Consider the following 18791-nt stretch of genomic DNA (forward strand, 5'->3'; position numbering starts at 1 on the left):
AATTGGTAATTAACTTAAACGATAATCTGTATACACTAATTATTCAGAGTTTTCTTTTTACAGTCCCTTCTTCATTCAGTGACAAAAGTCACAGATACAGAAACTGAGATCTATAGGTAGTGACATGTTATAATATACCAGGATTAATGCAATTAATTTTAATTAATTTTAAACGTCATTTAACTTTGAAACTAAAACAGTATTCCACATATCCCGACACACCATGTTTGAATTAAAGGATTCGTCATGCCATAAACTTTGCACAACAAGGAAGTTACACTGGTGTAGCAATATAAGCAACTCTTGTACAATATATAACATTGGATTTCCCAGGACTAAACTCAGTGTTGGTAATTAATACAAGCTTTAAAAGAATTATGTGCAAAAGCTTTTCAAATATGAAAAACAAATATTCTTGCTCCACGCACTAACCTCACTCACTAGCATGTCGAAACTGAATACAAAGCATCATGAGAACATTTATCGTAATTCGACGAGTTTCCACCTGAGAGGAGTACCTTACAGGCAAGATATTGTGGTATTCCATATTGCCCGACTATTCCATATTACCCGATTCTCCTCTACTATTACGGATTAGTTTCATCTGATAACAAAATGAAAAGATAAAAGTGACGATAAGAAGCAAGCATAACAAACAAATTTACAGAAAATTTATAAATGGTGATGACAGAACTATTTTGAACTTTCCTATACACCACAACTTCTGGTATTGTTCTAAAACAATTGAGTGCTAACATATCTACACGCACAATTAGTTATTACATGATACAGAGGGGAACTCAAGACAGAAAAGCAAGACGAATAAATAAATAAATAAATAAATAAATAAATAAATAAATAAATAAATAAATAAATAAATAAATAAATAAATAAATAAATAAAACTGACAAAGAATTACACCAAGGAACAGAAGGAGTGGATGAATTGATGAGGAAGAGAAGATTACGGTTCTAAGGACACTTGTTGAGGAAGGACAATAACAGACTAACGAAGAGAATCTTTGAATTCTTTACGAAGAGGAATACAGAGCTGAAAATGTTTCGAGAAGTGAGCTTGGACGTGGCGAAGACGGGAGTTCCGGAAGATTATATCATGGACAGAAATCGATTTAGACAACTTGTCAGAAAGTTCCACGGTTTCCAGGAGACTGGGGAAACACTAGCGAGAAAATGGGGATCGTATACAGAAGTAGAGATGAAAGAAATAGGAGAAAGAATGAAAAGGTGCTGGCAGAGAGAAAAGGCAGAGAAGGCAAAAATTGCCAAACGAGGTCCATAGACGGCCGAAACGAAAGAGAGAAAATAATAAAAAACAAATAGTAAAAGAATATAAAAATTATTCTGGATGTCCTCGAAACTCTTACGGTATGAGTTGGGATCTATGGGTAGAGCTGTTATTCATAATCGGTCTTCATTGTTTGGTTACTTATTCTGTATATTATACTGTATATTGAATTGGGAAAGTGCAAGGGCCATGGAAGATGGGAAAACAAGTCCTTGAAATGGTGATGGTATTTATTATAATGGTCTGTGCTTTAATAGGTAAACATAATTTCTTCTATTATGAAGTGAAATATTATTATGAGGATATTGAATACGAATGAAGGAATAAGAATACCTTAAGACAAGGAAAGTTCTTCGCCAACGAGGAGTTACTGCCTTGGGAATTTAGATAGGTCTAGGAAAAATAGAAAGTGGATAGACAGTTAAGGTCAATACTTGAGTTTGGCAGGAGAAAATAATGAATTCAGGTTAGTCGTTAAGGTCTCGATCAGTATTGCCACTTCCTGATTTTATTAGTGATAAATACTTGTCTGGATACTTGGTTGAATGTTCAGCGTAGTGTTTGTCGGTTCAGAGGGCCCCGGACTCATTTCCCGGAGGAGCCTGGGATATCGAGTGCGTTTGGTTAATTCCTTTAGCTCAGGGACCGGGTGTTTGTGTTTGCCCTGATACACATATCAGTCTTCACAAAAGACAAAGTCACCTCCATACAGGCCATGAAGGCCCTTGGAGGAGTGGAAGGTAAAGGCTTCCACCATTGTTAACCGCGGCACTTGATGATGTAGAGTGGTTAGCTCTACGCCCGGCCGCCTTTGCCCGCAGGAATTAACCTGGTACTCATGTTTGGTGTAGGCTGAGTGAACCTCAGGGTCATCTCAGTCTCCACAGTAAAATGAAATATTGAAGACATCCCTCCATGTAGAGTTGGCGTCAGGAATGGTAAAACTAGTCCGAATCTACAGGAAGTTTCGAGCGCAAGATATTGGGATAATAAAATAGGAAGAAGAAGAAGACTGGTAGTAAACCCTTGTATGAGGGTTCCAGTTCTTACAACTAGCAGATAACTACCTTAATGTACTCAAACGGTATCTACACGAGGAGGAAGGAAAGAGTAGGAAGAATATAATTGTATTGGTGGTGGTGTTTATTGTTTTAAGAAGAAGTACAATTTAAAACTCATAAGAAATGGAAAAGGACGTGGTCCAACCTTTCTAAAACATAAGGTGTTAGCAAAAGAGAGGGAAGAGGCATAAAGATGTAGAAAATGAAAGACTCCCTACGCGTCGCCAACATAATACTATCGGGGACGTAAAATAATAAGAATTGGCCAAGTCAGCCTGTAGAGGAAGATGAAATTGAGGAGCCTGACGTAATTAAGTGAGTGTGAATAAATAAATAAATAAATAAATAAATAAATAAATAAATAAATAAATAAATAAATAAATAAATAAATAAATAAATAAATAATAATAACAACAATCATAATTAAGCGGGAGCAATGTCAGGCTCAACTAGAGGAACCGTGTATCCAAACTCCTGGTCCCCATTTAAGTTACTTCTTATTACAGGCAGTTGAAATGAAATGGCGTATGGCTTTTAGTGCCGGGAGTGTCCGAGGACAAGTTCGGCTCGCCAGATGCAGATCTTTTCATTTGACTCCCGTAGGCGACCTGCGCGTCGTGATGAGGATGAAATGATGATGAAGACGACACATACACCCAGCCCCAGTGCCAGCGAAATTAACCAACTATGGTTAAAATTCCCGACCCAGCTGGGAATCGAACCCGGGACCCCTGGGACTAAAGACGAGCACGCTAACCATTTAGCCATAGAGCCGAACACAGGTAGGTGATACTGTGAAAGAAGGAAGGGTGGAAAGGGGAAAGGGAGAAAAATGAAGAAGAAGAAGAAGAAGAAGAAAAAGAAAAGGAAGAAAAATAAGTAGAATAATAATAATAATAATAATAAAAGGTCGGGCGGTGTAGGTCAGACGATTGAGGCGCTTGCCTTCTGGCCAAAAACTTGGCAGATTCGATCCTGGCTCAGCCCGGTGGTATTTGAAGGTGCTCAAATACGTCAGCCTCGGGTCGGTAGATTTACTGGCATGTAAAATAACTCCTGCGGGATTAAATTTCGGCACCTCTTGCGTCTCCGAAAAACCGTAAAAGTAGGACCTAAAGCCAACAACATTATTATTATTATTATTATTATTATTATTATTATTATTATTATTATTATTATTATTATTGAAAAGAAGAAGGGAAGGAATTAAGAATGGTAGACTCAGTGCAGTGAAAGAGGAATGAAAGTATAGACAAAAATAAAGGAAGGTAGACAGAAAGAAATAAAAAATGGCGTATGGCTTTCAGTGCAGGGAGATCCCAGAATGGGTTCGACTTGCCAGGTGCAGGTCTTTTGATTTGACTCCCGTAGGCGACCTGCGCGTCGTGATGAGGATGAAATGATGTTGAAGACAATACATACACCCAGCCCCCGTGCCAGGGAAATTAACCAATGATGGTTAAAATTCCCGTCCCTGCCGGGAATCGAACCCGGGACCCCTGGGACCAAACGCCAGCACGCTAACCATGTAGCCATGGAGCTGGAATACAGAAAGAAATAAAAGAGCTGAATAATGATATTTTGTCCCCGTTCTCTTTCAAAGAATTGTAGACATTGGAGAAGGGCTGTAGTTGGCTGAAAAAAGTTCGACGCTCCAAAGAACTTGATCATGTCAGAATAAAGGAATCCGTCGCTAGTAATTAAACTATTATAGGACTTCACTTGTATAATTTTTCAACGCATTATAATATTCATTACGAAGTGAGTTGGTCGTGCGATTAGAATCAAGCAGTTGTGAGCTAGCATTCGGGAGATAGTGCGTTCAAACTCCACTGTCATCAGCCCTGAAGATGGTATTCCGTTGTTTCACATTTTCACACCAGGTAAATGCTGGGGCTCTACTGTTATTAAGCCCACTGCCGCCTTCTTCCCACTCCTAGCCCTTTCCTATTCCATCATCCTCATAAGACCTATGCATATCGGTGTGACTTAAAGCAAATTGTAATAATTCAAAAATATCATTAGATCCTGAAGAAGGTGTCAGAAACTGGACTTAACCAATAGTGATTCGACAGAAGTACAAGAAGAAGCAATGTTTCTATCATCTCAAGGTTTTTTGAGCACTAATCATATCCAGTCATTTGTGAGTTTTGGAGTGTGGGTTGTTGATACAAAAGCTATCTTTTCTAAATTATGTTTCTTGTTCTAGGCGCTCGTCTACTGCCATCTCTTCTAGGCTACCCAACACAGTGTCGTCACAACGACGCCCCCTATCGCTGCACCCTGACGTTCACGTGCTGGTTGGTAGGAGGGACATTAACCAGAGGATGCAGTCGAGGTGGCGCGATGGATTTTGTTGCGGACCTACTATTTACATGCTGCGTGCCGGCACAGCAGCCTACACATCACCCAATCACATTGCCAGTACCTGTTCCCGTACCTGCACCTATCCGCCGAGAAGACATCGACCATAGAAGGACAGAAATTCTTGACCAGGACCACAGAATAGGTAAACACTTCAATCCAACTATGCTCAAGGTAAGATTGTAAAAAACCATAGCTACCATTATTCGTTGGCGAGTGCAATAAAGTACGCTCTGCAGTAAAATTTGAAATATTTATCGCCTCATGATTTGAGGTTTGAATCTTGGCACTAACAGCTAATAAGCTGAGAATTCACATGCACTTTTTCTTAGATGTTTTCTCTTACTCCAGGCCAGTGCAGGTATAGTTAGGTTAGTCCTAGGCTTAATTACTTACTGCGCATAGTACCTTACCTTCCACAGTAACGCAGATGAACAGTTTGCAATAAAATAATAGGCCTAGTAATAAAATAACATTTATTTATTTATTTATTTATTTATTTATTTATTTATTTATTTATTTATTTATTTATTTATTTATTTATTTATTTATTTCACTGAATAAATAATTGCCCTCATCAGTGGTTGCCGCTAAGGCGAAGTATAACAAGATCAGTGATATGATATATGATGAAAATTATGACTGTGGGAATAGGTGAGAGCTTAATATGGTTACTGGTCCTCGAATAGCAGCGATTACTACCTTCTCAGTGTTCTTCATAGGTAGAAGATATTCCTTCCAGAACTTCATAAAGAAGGCTGGTATGTTATCGTAAGGGCTCAGCTTTTGTGTGCACGCATTTTGATTTGACATTATTTAGCTTACCTTAGTTTAATTTAAATATACGGGAATAAAGGAACTAATAAAATGGTGCAATTTATAGCGAGTTCCTAAGGATCTCTATCTATATATTTTTAACTTCATGAAATGGAAGTTATGAACTTTTCAATAGAGCTCCAAACTCTAACTATCCACTGTTCAAGAGTAGACAAATTCAGCGCAGTGAGTGGTTCGAAAAATAGCCTCCACGCCTCGAATTATAGGGCTCGATCTTGGTGAGGGCGATGGATTTACAAAGACAGGAAGATATATAATTAACATTTTCACGATGATTAAAGAAATATTAATTTACAAAATAGACATAATTCCATATTTCTACACTAATCTATTTATATGCAGGGTTGTAAAAAATTATATTACACATTATTTGAGTCTGTAAATGAGTCTAAAAAGGTGGAATACTGATTAGAAACCCATGTCTTGAAAAGGATCGCTTCCGTACAACAAGAAAAACTAAGAATTTACAAAAAGTGATAAGTCCACTTTCTCGAGGACAAACGAATGTAGTTTTCTTAATTGGAATTTAAAAAATGGAATAGTTAACATTTGACTGTATTTAAACAGCCCATAGTCATAAGGAGTGAGATGACATGTAATGGTAATTTAGGATCAAGTCCATTTTCAAGTATGACACCCTAATTAACTCTTTATCACCTCAAATCAAGAGTTTGAAATAGGACTTACGTAGATCCTCATACGCTTTTGAGTACTTTCTGCCATTTATGATGGTCAACGGTGTCGTGGTTTTGGGTTCCCCATTCGATGCATACAGACATTTGGAGGTTAACAAGTTCTCCGTTCTCAGCTAGTCTGTTCTTTCAGCTTTGATTCTGCTACTGGTCTGCAAGGCGGGTTTTGTACACAGAATCACATAATAATAATAATAATAATAATAATAATAATAATAATAATAATAATAATAATAATAATAATAATAATAATAATAATAATAATAATAATTTTTCAGCTTATTCCAATTATTTCTGGGATCGCTGTAGCCACCTAGGTTCATTGTGGTTTTGGCCGGGGACTTAAGATCGGATGCCGTTCCTAACACCACATGCTTCTTGAGATTAAAATATCGACCCAGGATCGACCGTGGTTCGAACCTCAACCTTCCGGGTGGGAAGACAGCAGCTAAGTCTCCTGAGCTAATCACGGCCCCCATTATTATTATTATTATTATTATTATTATTATTATTATTATTATTATTATTATTATTATTATTATTCAATTTATTGCTAATCAACTCCAGAGGCTCAAAATTCCAGCACCCTGACGCGTTTTAAATCTACAGCACTCGAATGGACATTAACAAATAGAAGTAGTAATATGCCAATCTGAAAAACAATAAATAAATAAATAAATAAATAGTTTTTCTGAATGAACTGATGTAATTTCTCGAGCTTCTCAGATCTTTGGTAAAGAAAATTAATGTATTTGTTAATGTATTTATGTCCAAAACACTAATAGTAAAAGTAGTGCAGTGGGCTAAGAACTTCTTTGAATAGCTCATTCTTCACGGACTACAATTATTACATTAGTTTATTTCCAGAACAATATTTTACAAACAGTACTTTAATGAAGGTCATAAATTTTTCAGAATGTGGAGTGCCGCGGATGGGGATCCAGAAGAGAATTATCGGAGGAGACGAAGCGCTTTTCGGCGAGTTTCCCTGGCAGGCGCACCTCAGGATATCAGGCTACCAATGTGGCGGTGTGCTACTCAGTAGATGGTTTGTCGCCACGGCAGCGCACTGTATACACAGGTAAGAGAGTGATGTAGAACCCTGCTTTAAAACTATCATTGTAAATTGTTTGTGACACGTAACAAGCAATATTTAGCAGTACTTTCTATTCTGACAGGGGTAGTCAACTTTTTTTAAAACTTGCATTTGGTTAATTTCTCTAGCTTTAAGGCAGAATGTTTGTGTTCGTTTCCACATACGGTTGGCGTCAGGAAATTCTTCCAGCCGTAAAACTGTGCTCAATATACATATATATTGCCAACCTCAAGTAATTGATAAAAGTTCAGGGAAAAAAAAGAAGATACATATCCTCAGAATCATCTATCCGTTCCAATGATGACGCTGCACACGCCCATGCTTACTCGAATACGGCTTTTACTCGCCTTTCCTGGTCCGATAAGAATTGTCTGAGGTTGGGAGCAAAGGGAGCTGTATCATATGACAAGTATGCAGGTATGCGGACATTCGGTGGACAGGATGAATGAACTACACGCTATATTTTATTTAGAAACCCCAAGCTGTCTGACGTGTGTCTGTTCACTTTTTTTATACAACTTTTTATTGATAAAAATACATGCTTACAAGTTTTACAGTTGGTAGGTTTACATAGTTCATGTCTCCTGGTCTACAGTAAGTCCTTTCCACTTCCACTACCTTGGTGGTTCTTGTTAGTTCTTGAACAATCTTACATTGCTATGACAATAATTGATTACCATTAACGACCTGGTCTTGGGTAAAAACAATCAACAGTTCTTGTGACTAATCCTTCAACACAGTTGGTACCGTTGGTACACATATAGAATACAACACCAATAATTACATACAATTAGCAAACAATGACTTAGTACAATATACAGATTGAAAAATTTAAAGGTCCCTTTTCGTCTTGATAATTTGGCACTATTGAAATTTGTTAGGAAGCATTACTATGTAAGCGTAAATAATGAAAATAAATACAAATAGTAAAATAAAAATAAATAAAAATGGCAACACACTCTTTTTGGCTTTGCCGAGCTGGAACAGTAGCATAAGTTTCGGAGAATGGCAAAAGATATTAAAAACAAATATGTTTCTTAATTATTCACGTTGTTTTCAGTATAGAAGTCTCCCATTATCGAGTACAATAACGGACTATATCCCCCCCATATATTTAGCCTTTGGTGACGATGAAACTTGACCAAGACCATCTTGAATATCTGGACACAAACTATGGTGTCGAGAGTTCCAAGTTCCATGAGTCTTTAACACTGTATTCACGTACACTGCAATTACTAACACGAGCACAGATGTAAATAGTGTGGCGGACACGATTTAGTCCAATTCTTGCGAAAGCTGCATGGAGACAAAATCAATACCTATATGCAAATTATCTCCAATGAGCTTAAAAAATTATCTCAAGTGAGCTTTAATTTTTGAGACTATAGCGTTTTTTTCGAACATCACTTATACGCCGTTATATAAGGCAGTATTCAAAGAATAGTTCAAATAGCATAGTGGTGAGACTGCTGACTGCTTAATGTAATGTGTACAGGTTCGGCAGTAGAACGTTCTTTCTCTTACCCCGTTTTCTCGCTTCTCTGCATTTCCCTAAAATATATCTTAAAATGCAGCTTATGTGTAATACGATACGGTGTATAATACAATTAAAATCATGCATTTTAAGGGGTTCCGGAAATGTTAAATAGTGAAAGACGTGTAGTTTAAAACAACAACAGGAAGAAACGTATGTTTAAAACAAAAGAATGGGGAGTCGTACGGAGGAAGCCAGCTGCGATGATGCTACTCTAAATGCTGGTTTATGTAATGGCTTTTAACTAGTGTTTTAAAATCGAAACGCTAAGATCTCGATATCATTTCCGAACAGGTGTTGATTTTGTATCCAGATAGACTAACATAGTGAAAGGTCTATAAAATCGGTGTTCACCTCACCTCACTTTCCTCGTAAGTGCAGCTTGATTGATCCCTCATACTAGGATTTAAACACTATGACAGAACTAGGATCGAGTCCATGATGACCACACGGGTAGCATGTATCAGATGAATTAAATAAAACTCAGCGAATATTTTCCGAAACAAGATGTGCAATTCATGTGGTGTTTTCACATTAGGGAAGTGCTGACTGGGGCTCAGAAAATGAACCTATACAAAGTTTTCAACAATGAATAGGAAGTGTTCTAGCACTAAGTTTAGGTTTTTGACACTAGAGCAATAAATGTAGATAAAATTGGGATTACACAGGTATTTCTTGCACGGTTCCAGTGAAAAATGGTTAATAAAATATCGTCTTTGAATCATTGAGTGTATTCTGCTTCAATTGAGCTATACTTCTATGGTATGTATGCTACATCGCCCGCACTAGTTTGCGCGTAATATTTTAGTTTTATTTTACTTTGTACGGTAACCTACACTCTGAAGTACTGGAAACAGACAGTTCTCTTGGATTCCAAATTGTATGTATAATACACCATATTGTCTGACAATCTGTGTCATAGTTATTTCTGACCGTATGGAGATATAATTATTTCAAGAGTAGGTATAAACGTCATTCCGGACACTCCAAATTATACCCCATGAGTCAAATAATTTGGAGAAGAATCACACTGAAGTTAGCCATGAAAATATTTTTTGACATACTTTCAACCCACCAAACAATGACTTATCGAATTCACTAATTAAATGTGTCGTATTGTACATACCTATGGAGTTCGGATTTATATTACAGAAGGTGCCAATTACTGCTGCAATTTGAACATTTTTTCCGCATATAAGACTCAAGAGATTTGTTGTGAAGGAAAGCGACGCCATGGAAAGAGGGGATCAACATTCAGTCCATGGTGCAGAGGAAAAGGATGTGCTAGTCCTTTTCTGTTTAGGTGAAGACAAAAGATCTAACCGCCTTGTAAACCTTCTACAAACCCTCTTACATCTTAAGATAGACTGAAGGAAAATAACTAGTTCCACTGATAAGCCTGTTATTTCTGTTGAATAGAGCTCGTGCGGCAGACATCACCGTACTCCTGGGAGAACACGACACTCACGACACTGGTGCTGTACAGGAACCATACCCCGCAGAATCGTACGCTGTTCGACGGAAGATCGTCCATCCCGCCTTCCAGTTTCGAGCCACGCAGCCGGACCGCTTCGACGTGGCGCTACTTCGGCTGGCGAGACCTGTGGCATTTCGCGATCACATCCTTCCCATATGTCTTCCTCGAGCTGGAGCGGCGTTTAAGGGCCGGATGGGGGTCGTCGCCGGCTGGGGCAAGACGGATACTGCCTATGGTAATGGAAGTTGAAAACATCCTAACAGAAATTTTAGAGTAATTCATTGTAAGTAAAATTAACCATAGGCTGGTTGAAAGGGATCGTGTTATTTCCAACCTAGTGTACATTTGAACATTTCTGACGTAATGATGTTCTGTCTTGAGAGACTTAAATGCGTTAACAGGATGGCAAAGACAACGTGCAAAATACTGAATTTTTACGTTTTTATAAAGCGAACTTCCTGAAAGACCACGACATATTTCTTAAAATTTTCTTTTTCAGCCTGCATTACATTGCACCGACACAGATAGGTATTATGATGAGGATGGGATAGGAAAGGACTAGGAGAGGGAAGGAGGCAGCTTTGGCCTTAATTAAGGTACAGACCCAGTATTTGGGTGGTATGAAAATGGGTAAGCACGGGAAACCATCTTCAGGGCTGTCGACAGTGGGGTTCGAACCCACTATCTCCCCAATGCAAGCTCACAGCTTCGTGGCCCTAACCACACGGCCACTTTCAGGGTATATAATATTTTAGGGAAATGGGATAAGTTATGTGAAGCTGCTGTATATGTAACTTGCAGTAAATCCCAGATCAATCTCTGATGAGATACGGAGTGAATCGAAAATCAACGGCAAAATTCCTTGAATGGATTCCTTACATAGAGAGAAGAACGAAAGGGCAAGACCGGGAAAGTATAAATGTCATGTTATCCGACTAAATCAGTAGAATCTCCCATACTTTCTAAACATTCAAAATGTTTGGTTAGCATTTGCACCTTTAAATTATGATCGCTACTTCACTAAATAACTCAAACAAATTATATAAATGTTAGCGTACCCGTTGCCTGACTCTCTTGAAGAAATCAGGTATATGAGACTCGAACGAGTCCAGTCGCAGGTGCTGAACCTTATACCTCTTTTGCAAGATACATAAAACCATCCTTCACTCAACCAGCATTAGGTCGACTTTCAATGGAAAAGCTATACGGTACAACTCACACTTGTTTTGTGACTTCAATAATTTCAGCCTCATACGCCCAAGGCAACACACGATAACGCATAGCAGCAGCAGCAATAATAATAATAATAATAATAATAATAATAATAATAATAATAATAATAATAATAATAATAATAATAATAATAATCTTTCTTTCCTAATCCGTTTAACCCCGGCAGGGTCGGGAATTTTAACCATAATTGGTTAATTCTCCTGGCACGGAGACTGGGTGTATATACCATCTTAATTATCATTTCATCCTCATTATGACGCGCAGGTTGCCTACGGGAGTCAAATGAAAAGACCTGCACCAGGCCTCTCCAGAGGCCACATGGCATTTATTTATCATCTTCATCAATAATGCTATGTTTTCTTGAAGAGTGGCTTTCGTGTTACAGCGTTCGCTTTCTGAGCCCGCGGCGAAGGGCTCGAGCTTGTCTCTGTCCGGTGGTGTTTGAAGGTGCTCAAATACGATGCTTCGTACTATTAGATTTACAAGCTCGTAAATGAGAATCTATTAACAGAGATCTCTGCGCAGTTTACCAAAACAAAGCGTTTTCCGTACAAGTTTCGGAAGGCTCGCCCTCATTAGGGAAGACAAACCGGTCGGCTCTGCACCTTTGTACCCAGTAATTTACCTGTTTTTCATTATTGGAGTACGTTGAGTGAACCTCAGGGCCATGCAGAAGTGGAAATTTAAAATATACATTTTTTGACTTCCTGAAGGTGAACTGAACCCACGTCCTTCCATGTGACTGTGCAGGCTTTAAACCACTTCGGCAAGGCAGACCTTTTTATGCATTTAATTGTCTGAAATTGCCATCTCACCGAATCTAGATTTGATCCCGGTGATGAGCGCCCACTGCTTCACACAGTTGTAATTTATCCTCAGATAAATTCATATTTAATAATAATTCGTTCATTTTCGTGTCCGAATCAAAGAACATTTTGCAAGTGAGTAGCAACCGTTACAGATTTAGTACTTGCCGATATATTTAAGGTCTTCTTTGAAACATTTATCCTACATCAATGGGGAGACCAGCAAGTAATATGGATCTTTTATATACCGCTTTCCTTTTGCATTCATTGATATTATTCTAATATTATTTATACATTGACAGGTTGATAAGCCTTATTCTCGCACTTCAGTGTCCTGTACTTACATTAATTTACAGTATATACTTAAGCTTCGTAAAAAGTTGTTTATCTATCAATCTTTAGCACTTTTCTTGCACTTCAATATCCTGTGTTTATCCTCTTACACCTATGCACTTACATCAAAATACATTACTGGTACTCAACATAATAGAAGCCATTTTCTTGCACTTCAATGTCCTGTGCTTATCTTCTTACACCTATGCACTTACATCAAAATACATTACTGATACTCAACATAATACAAGCGATTCACAGTCTATGCAATGTTACTTTGCATTAGCCATGGTCTTCACTGTAACACTGCACGTCGCTTTGACACTCACATCACTTTCAAGGACGTTTGTTACATGGAGTTAGTAAAGAAACCATGATACACACGAGATATCGTTGTAAAGTCTTAACACGCTGATACCACAACAACGAAAATATCCCAGCATACTTTGGAGTTCTTTTATGAGTGGACTGGCATCGGGAAATGAAATGGCGTATGGCTTTTTAGAGCTGGGAGTATCCGAGGACAAGTTCGGCTCGCCAGATGCAGGTCTTTTGATTTACGCCCGTAGGCGATCAGCATGTCATGATGAGGATGAAATGATGATGAAGACGACACATACACCCAGCTCCAGTGACAGCGAAATCAACCAATTAAGGTTAAAATTCCCGACCTTGCCGGGAATCAAACCCGCGACCCCTGTGACCAAAGCCAGCACGCTAACCATTTAGCCATGGAACCGGACACTGGCATCGGGAATTCCATCTCATTCGCAGAGTTCACTGTTGTTGTTAAGCATCTTCCACTTCTTCAGGTTGATCTTGCAGCGTGAAACTCCCGTCCTAGGCCTGTTCATCGGTTTTCAAATTCCGTATGGCAAGCTGTAACTTGGTGCCATTCTCTCTGAGAGAGAGGGATGATTGGGTCCTTGACTTCTGCCTTCCGTATCTCCACACAGGCACCTTCTTGTGCACATTTCAGTGCTCCTACTGTCCTCATAAAGCTGCTTCGGGACTTAAGTCTCTGTCGGGCTGGTAGATGGCCAAAATGTGGATGTCTTCTTCGTTCCCGCAGCTGCCATTCTTCGGATGTGAGGTGGAGTGATATTCCTCTAAGGCATCGAAACACAATCCTGGAAATATCATTCAAAGTCACATCTAACTTTTTAAAATAATAATAATAATAATAATAGAAATACAACGCTTGTGGAAACTAGAATCAGCCATCACAATTCCAATAGTAATATGATGTACTGGTAGATATGTTATTGTATAGACTTTTGGGCTTGTGCCGTGTCAAGAAAACAAGGTGAAATTCTTAACGTTTCGCAGAAAACTGTGCTCTGCGTCCTCAGAAGAATTCTCGACTGTCCACGAGAAAGGCTTCTTAAACAATGACACTTTTGAATTAGGAACGTTATAATAGAAGTAGAAGATGAAATGGTACGTTCAATCACCACCAGATGGCCCCTAGAACGTAGCACAACGCTAGCGTTCGAAACGGAAGCTGCTCGAACCATCACAATCAGACTAAGCGGTTCACATGACGTGTTTGCGTAACATATGAACAGGTGTAAGACATAGACACAAGCCTGGAATGAAACATCTGGCGACAAGGAACGTCCATAGTGGACGGATACCTTCCTTTCTTGGATGTTCTAGTAAAAAACCGGACGGCTCCTCAGGACATACCGTCTATCGTAAGCCTACCCACACAAACCGTTATCTTCGTGCAGATTCTCACCACCATCCAGCACAAAAAAAAGGCATCCGAGACGAATTTGTGAGCCATCACATATCCAGATGGAGATGGACACGCTCAAAGTCGCGTTTAAGGGTAATGGTTACAGCGATTTGCAGATTCATAGAGCCCTACATCCCGGAGAAACGACCAAGCAAATCTCGTAGAAAGAAGAAGTGAAGGGAACTGCCTACTTGCCTTACATTCACAACACCACAGATCGAATTGCCAAGGTCCTCCGCAAACACAATATAAAAACCGTATTTGGCACCGCCACTAAAATTGTTCACAGTCTGAGTAAAACCAAGGACAAATTGTCCCCACTTTTACATCCTGGAGTATACGAAATTCCCTGTACGTGCGGTAAAGTATACATCAGCCAAACATGCCGGTCCCTTGGTACCCGTATCAAAGAACATGAACGTAATATTCGTCTCAACCAACCTGACAAATGGGCAATAGCTGAGCACGCTCTATCGTTGGGTCATGATGTCATGTTCTAAGATGCTCGAGCTCTTACCCACACTAGACACTACAGGTCGAGGATTATACGGGAAGCTGTGGAAAAACGTAGTAATCCTAACAATTTCAACAGTGGCACCGGCTATCAATTAAGTAATACCTGGTTGCCAGCTATTAAGAATTTACGTAGGTAGTTCCCTTCCCTGCCCCTTCACTATTGTTATTTCGTCTCGGTGTTTTCCCAATTCGTACGTTCCTTGTCGCCAGATGTTTCATTCCAGGCTTAAGTCTTTGTCTTACACCTGTCATATGTTACGCAAACACGTTATGTGAACCGCTTAGTCTGATTGTGATGGTTCGGGCAGCTTCCGTTTCGAACGCTAGCGTTGTGCTACGTCCTAGGGGCCATCTGGTGGTGATTGAACGTACCATTTCCACTTCTACTTCTATTGTAACGTTCCAAATTCAAAAGTGTAATTGTTTAAGAAGCCTTTCTTGTGGACAGTCGAGAATTCTTCTGAGGACGCAGAGCACAGTTTTCTGCGAAACGTTAAGAATTTCACCTTATTTTCTTGACACGGCATAAGCCCAAAAGCCTATACAGTATCATGTCTATAAGTACGGGCCGTGAAAGCATTAATGGCAACATGATGTACTGGTGTTATTACTAAAATCTTGCACAGCTCTCTGGCCGCATTAAACCTGCATGATCACACCTACGTTGAACTACAGAAAGCCACAATCCTGAGCACCTGCCACACTGTGAGAAAGTTTCTAGGAACAACTTTTTCTCTGAGTAACACCAAACAGCATTAGGTTCCAAGTCGCAGTTACGGTAATATTGTAGGACATTTCCAAAACGGGGAGATAAAAAGCTGTTTAGGGACATCATCTGTGCACATTTATTATAGGCCTATATATGTATGTTTTAATTATTTCAGTTGTAAATATTTCCAGTTGCTTTACGTCGCCACCGACACAGATACGTCTTATGGCGACGATGGGATAGGAAAGACTTAGGGGTTGGAAGGAAGCGGCCGTGGCCTTAATTAAGGTACAGCCCCAGCATTTGCCTGGTGTGAAAATGGGAAACCATGGAAAACCATCTTCAGGGCTGCCGACAGTGGGATTCGAACCCACTATCTCTCGGATGCAAGCTCACAGCCGCGTGCCCACTGACCGCACGGCCAACTCGCCCGGTGTAAAGATAACTAGATAAGTTTCATAAACAAGAGAGTGACTCCTTGCTTAGGCTGAGTCAGCCCATTATGTTACCGGCACAAGCCGAGAATTACTAAATGGATGTTACAATATTAATAATTATTATAATAAAGTGAACTCGTGTCCTCATCCCGAGGTAGTGCAGCTCTTTACAGGCACACCCCCAATGGAGATGAGCTGCATGTACCATCTCAACCACATACCAGTCCTGCCATTCTTAAATTTTTCTGGCAGTACAGGGAATCGAACCCGGACCCCTGAGGACGGCAGCTAATAACACTAACCGTCACGCTACGGAGACAGGAATAATAATAATAATAATAATAATAATAATAATAATAATAATAATAATAATAGTAATAATAATAATAATAATAATAATAATAATAATAATATAACCTACAAACACGATACATTTGTTGTTCGTGTATTTTAAAGTTACCGAGTGAGTGGCTGCGTGGTTTGGGTCACGTAGCTGTCAGCTTGCATTAGGGAGATAGTGGGTTCGAACCACATTGTCGTCAGCCCTGAAGATAGTTTCCCGTGGTTTCCCATTTTCACATTAGGCAAATGCTCGGGCGTTATCTAATTAAAGCGACGGTTTCCTCCTTCCCGCTCCTAGCCCTTTCCTATTCCATTGTCGCCATAAGACGTAAAGTAAATTGTCTTTACAGCAATTGGCAAGTAGGCGCTGAGAAATGCTAACACTAAGAATATAATAAGACTATGAGAGTATTTCCACGCCATGTATTTGCACTGCACGCAATAATTGTTTTACTGAGGCCTTGAAGCACAGATATCTCCCAGCCAGAGTTCTTAATTGAGGTAAGTAGTGTCGTTATCTTAGCAGGAATCTTTTGCAAGAACTAGTTGGTCGGCTGCTCATCGCTGCACCAAGTAAGTGGGTAGTAACGGTGAAGATTGCGACGCACTTGCCTTATGCACTAGCCATAATTTAACTCTTTGCATTTGCACTGTGTTAAATAATGGCGACATATGATCATTACCCGGATGAAGGCCTCTCATAATAAGTTGGTTTATATCTCAACTTTCTAAACGTATGTAGCACTTGAAACAGTGGGAATGACTTACTTGCCACACCGGCAGTGAATGAGCAGGAATATTTAAATTTAGGTTTGACTGTTTTGTTTCATAATAATAATAATAATAATAATAATAATAATAATAATAATAATAATAATAATAATAATAGTCCTATGGGCTCAGTTACCGCCTGCAGGTATCTAAGTTGCCAGCTAGTTAATTTTGGACGTTCCGATTAACTCTATCAGGGGCTGCCTGACCGAAGCTGTAAAAGCGTGCTTGTTTCACCCGGAAGAACATGGGTTCGATTCCCCGTCAGGAAGTAAAAAAATTTAAGAAATTAGATTTCCACTTCCGGATGTGCATATAGTCCTGATATTCACTCAGCCTACAGGAAAAATGCGTACCAGATTAATTCCTGGGGACAAAGGCGGCTGGCCGTAGAACTAACCACTCTAAACCACCAAGTGCCGAAGTTTTGGATAGTGGAAGTATTTACCTTCTATCCCTCCAAGGGTCTTCATGGCCTGTATGGAGATGACTTTGCTCTTCGGTATACTCTGTCGGATAACAAAGAAAACCTGTTACATCGGTAGACCTATATACAAATCTCTCGTGATACAGGCCTACTTGGTGCTTGCACCACAAAATCAACTCATCCATAGTTTGTCCATCGTATGACATGAAGCGATTAATAGACATTTTCTGCCCTTCACAATCCGACTATCTCTGCCGGATTTGAACCCACAATCTTGGGATCCGGAGTTCATTCTAGCACTGACCCACAGTGGGATCTTACTTAGAAGACCGTAGCTAACAGGTTTATGCACTTTGTAAATGTGACGTTTGTTTGTCTTCATGGTGCCTGTATGTCTTTTTATGTTGTACCGACACAGATAGGTCTTATGGCGACGGTGGGATAGGAAAGGCCTAGGAATGGGAGGGAAGCGACCGTGGCCTTAATTAAGGTACAGTCTCAGCATTTCCTTGGTGTGAAAATGGGGAAACCACGGAAAAGCATCTTCAGGGCTGCCGACAGTGGGTTTGGAACCCACTCGGATGCAAGCTCATAGCTGCGCGCTCTAACCGCACGGCCAACTCGCCCGGTGTGTTTGTTTTTCAACATACAGTACGAAATAAGGGATTGATAAATGAACAGTTGTGCCTATGTATTGAACTAGCGACCTCAACCAGCTTTGGACTGTACCCTTTACTGGGATTACGGGGCAGCACGGGAGCAATTTTAATTCATAATCGTTAATGACAATGGGGTATGGCCTCCGGATGCCTTTGCTGGTGAGATGTAGTGTTTACAGTGCACCATGTCTTCTGGTATGGGCTATAATAAATTTGTTACCTTCATTGACCTATCTTAGTCTCATCCTTGGCTTTGACGGTATGGAACTCACCGAGGTTTGAGTGATGCTAATAATACCATTTCTTATGTCCCTGTTATGAATGGTGTGAAAATATCGCTCATAGGGTTGGTTGGTGTATGCATTACAGTGGGCTTGGCAGACTGATACAGTACGCAATAGCAACTTCTGGCCCGTTAAGGAAAGCAACGGAAAACTACCTCACTCCTCAT

The 18791-nt window shown here is 39.6% G+C and overlaps 1 protein-coding gene across 1 annotated transcript in view; it reads left to right on the top strand.

The window, feature by feature from the left end:
• The window catches only part of LOC136874359 (serine protease 27), a 38337-nt gene that overhangs the window by 1011 nt on the left and 18535 nt on the right, over positions 1-18791 (top strand). The window contains exons 2-4 of the mRNA XM_067147997.2: positions 4576-4875; positions 7175-7340; positions 10309-10601. Of these exons, the coding sequence (XP_067004098.1) occupies positions 4576-4875; positions 7175-7340; positions 10309-10601 (759 nt within the window). The remainder of the gene's footprint in view (positions 1-4575; positions 4876-7174; positions 7341-10308; positions 10602-18791) is intronic.

This window comes from Anabrus simplex, chromosome 5 (genome assembly GCF_040414725.1).
Source record: "Anabrus simplex isolate iqAnaSimp1 chromosome 5, ASM4041472v1, whole genome shotgun sequence".
Lineage (NCBI taxonomy): Eukaryota > Metazoa > Arthropoda > Insecta > Orthoptera > Tettigoniidae > Anabrus > Anabrus simplex.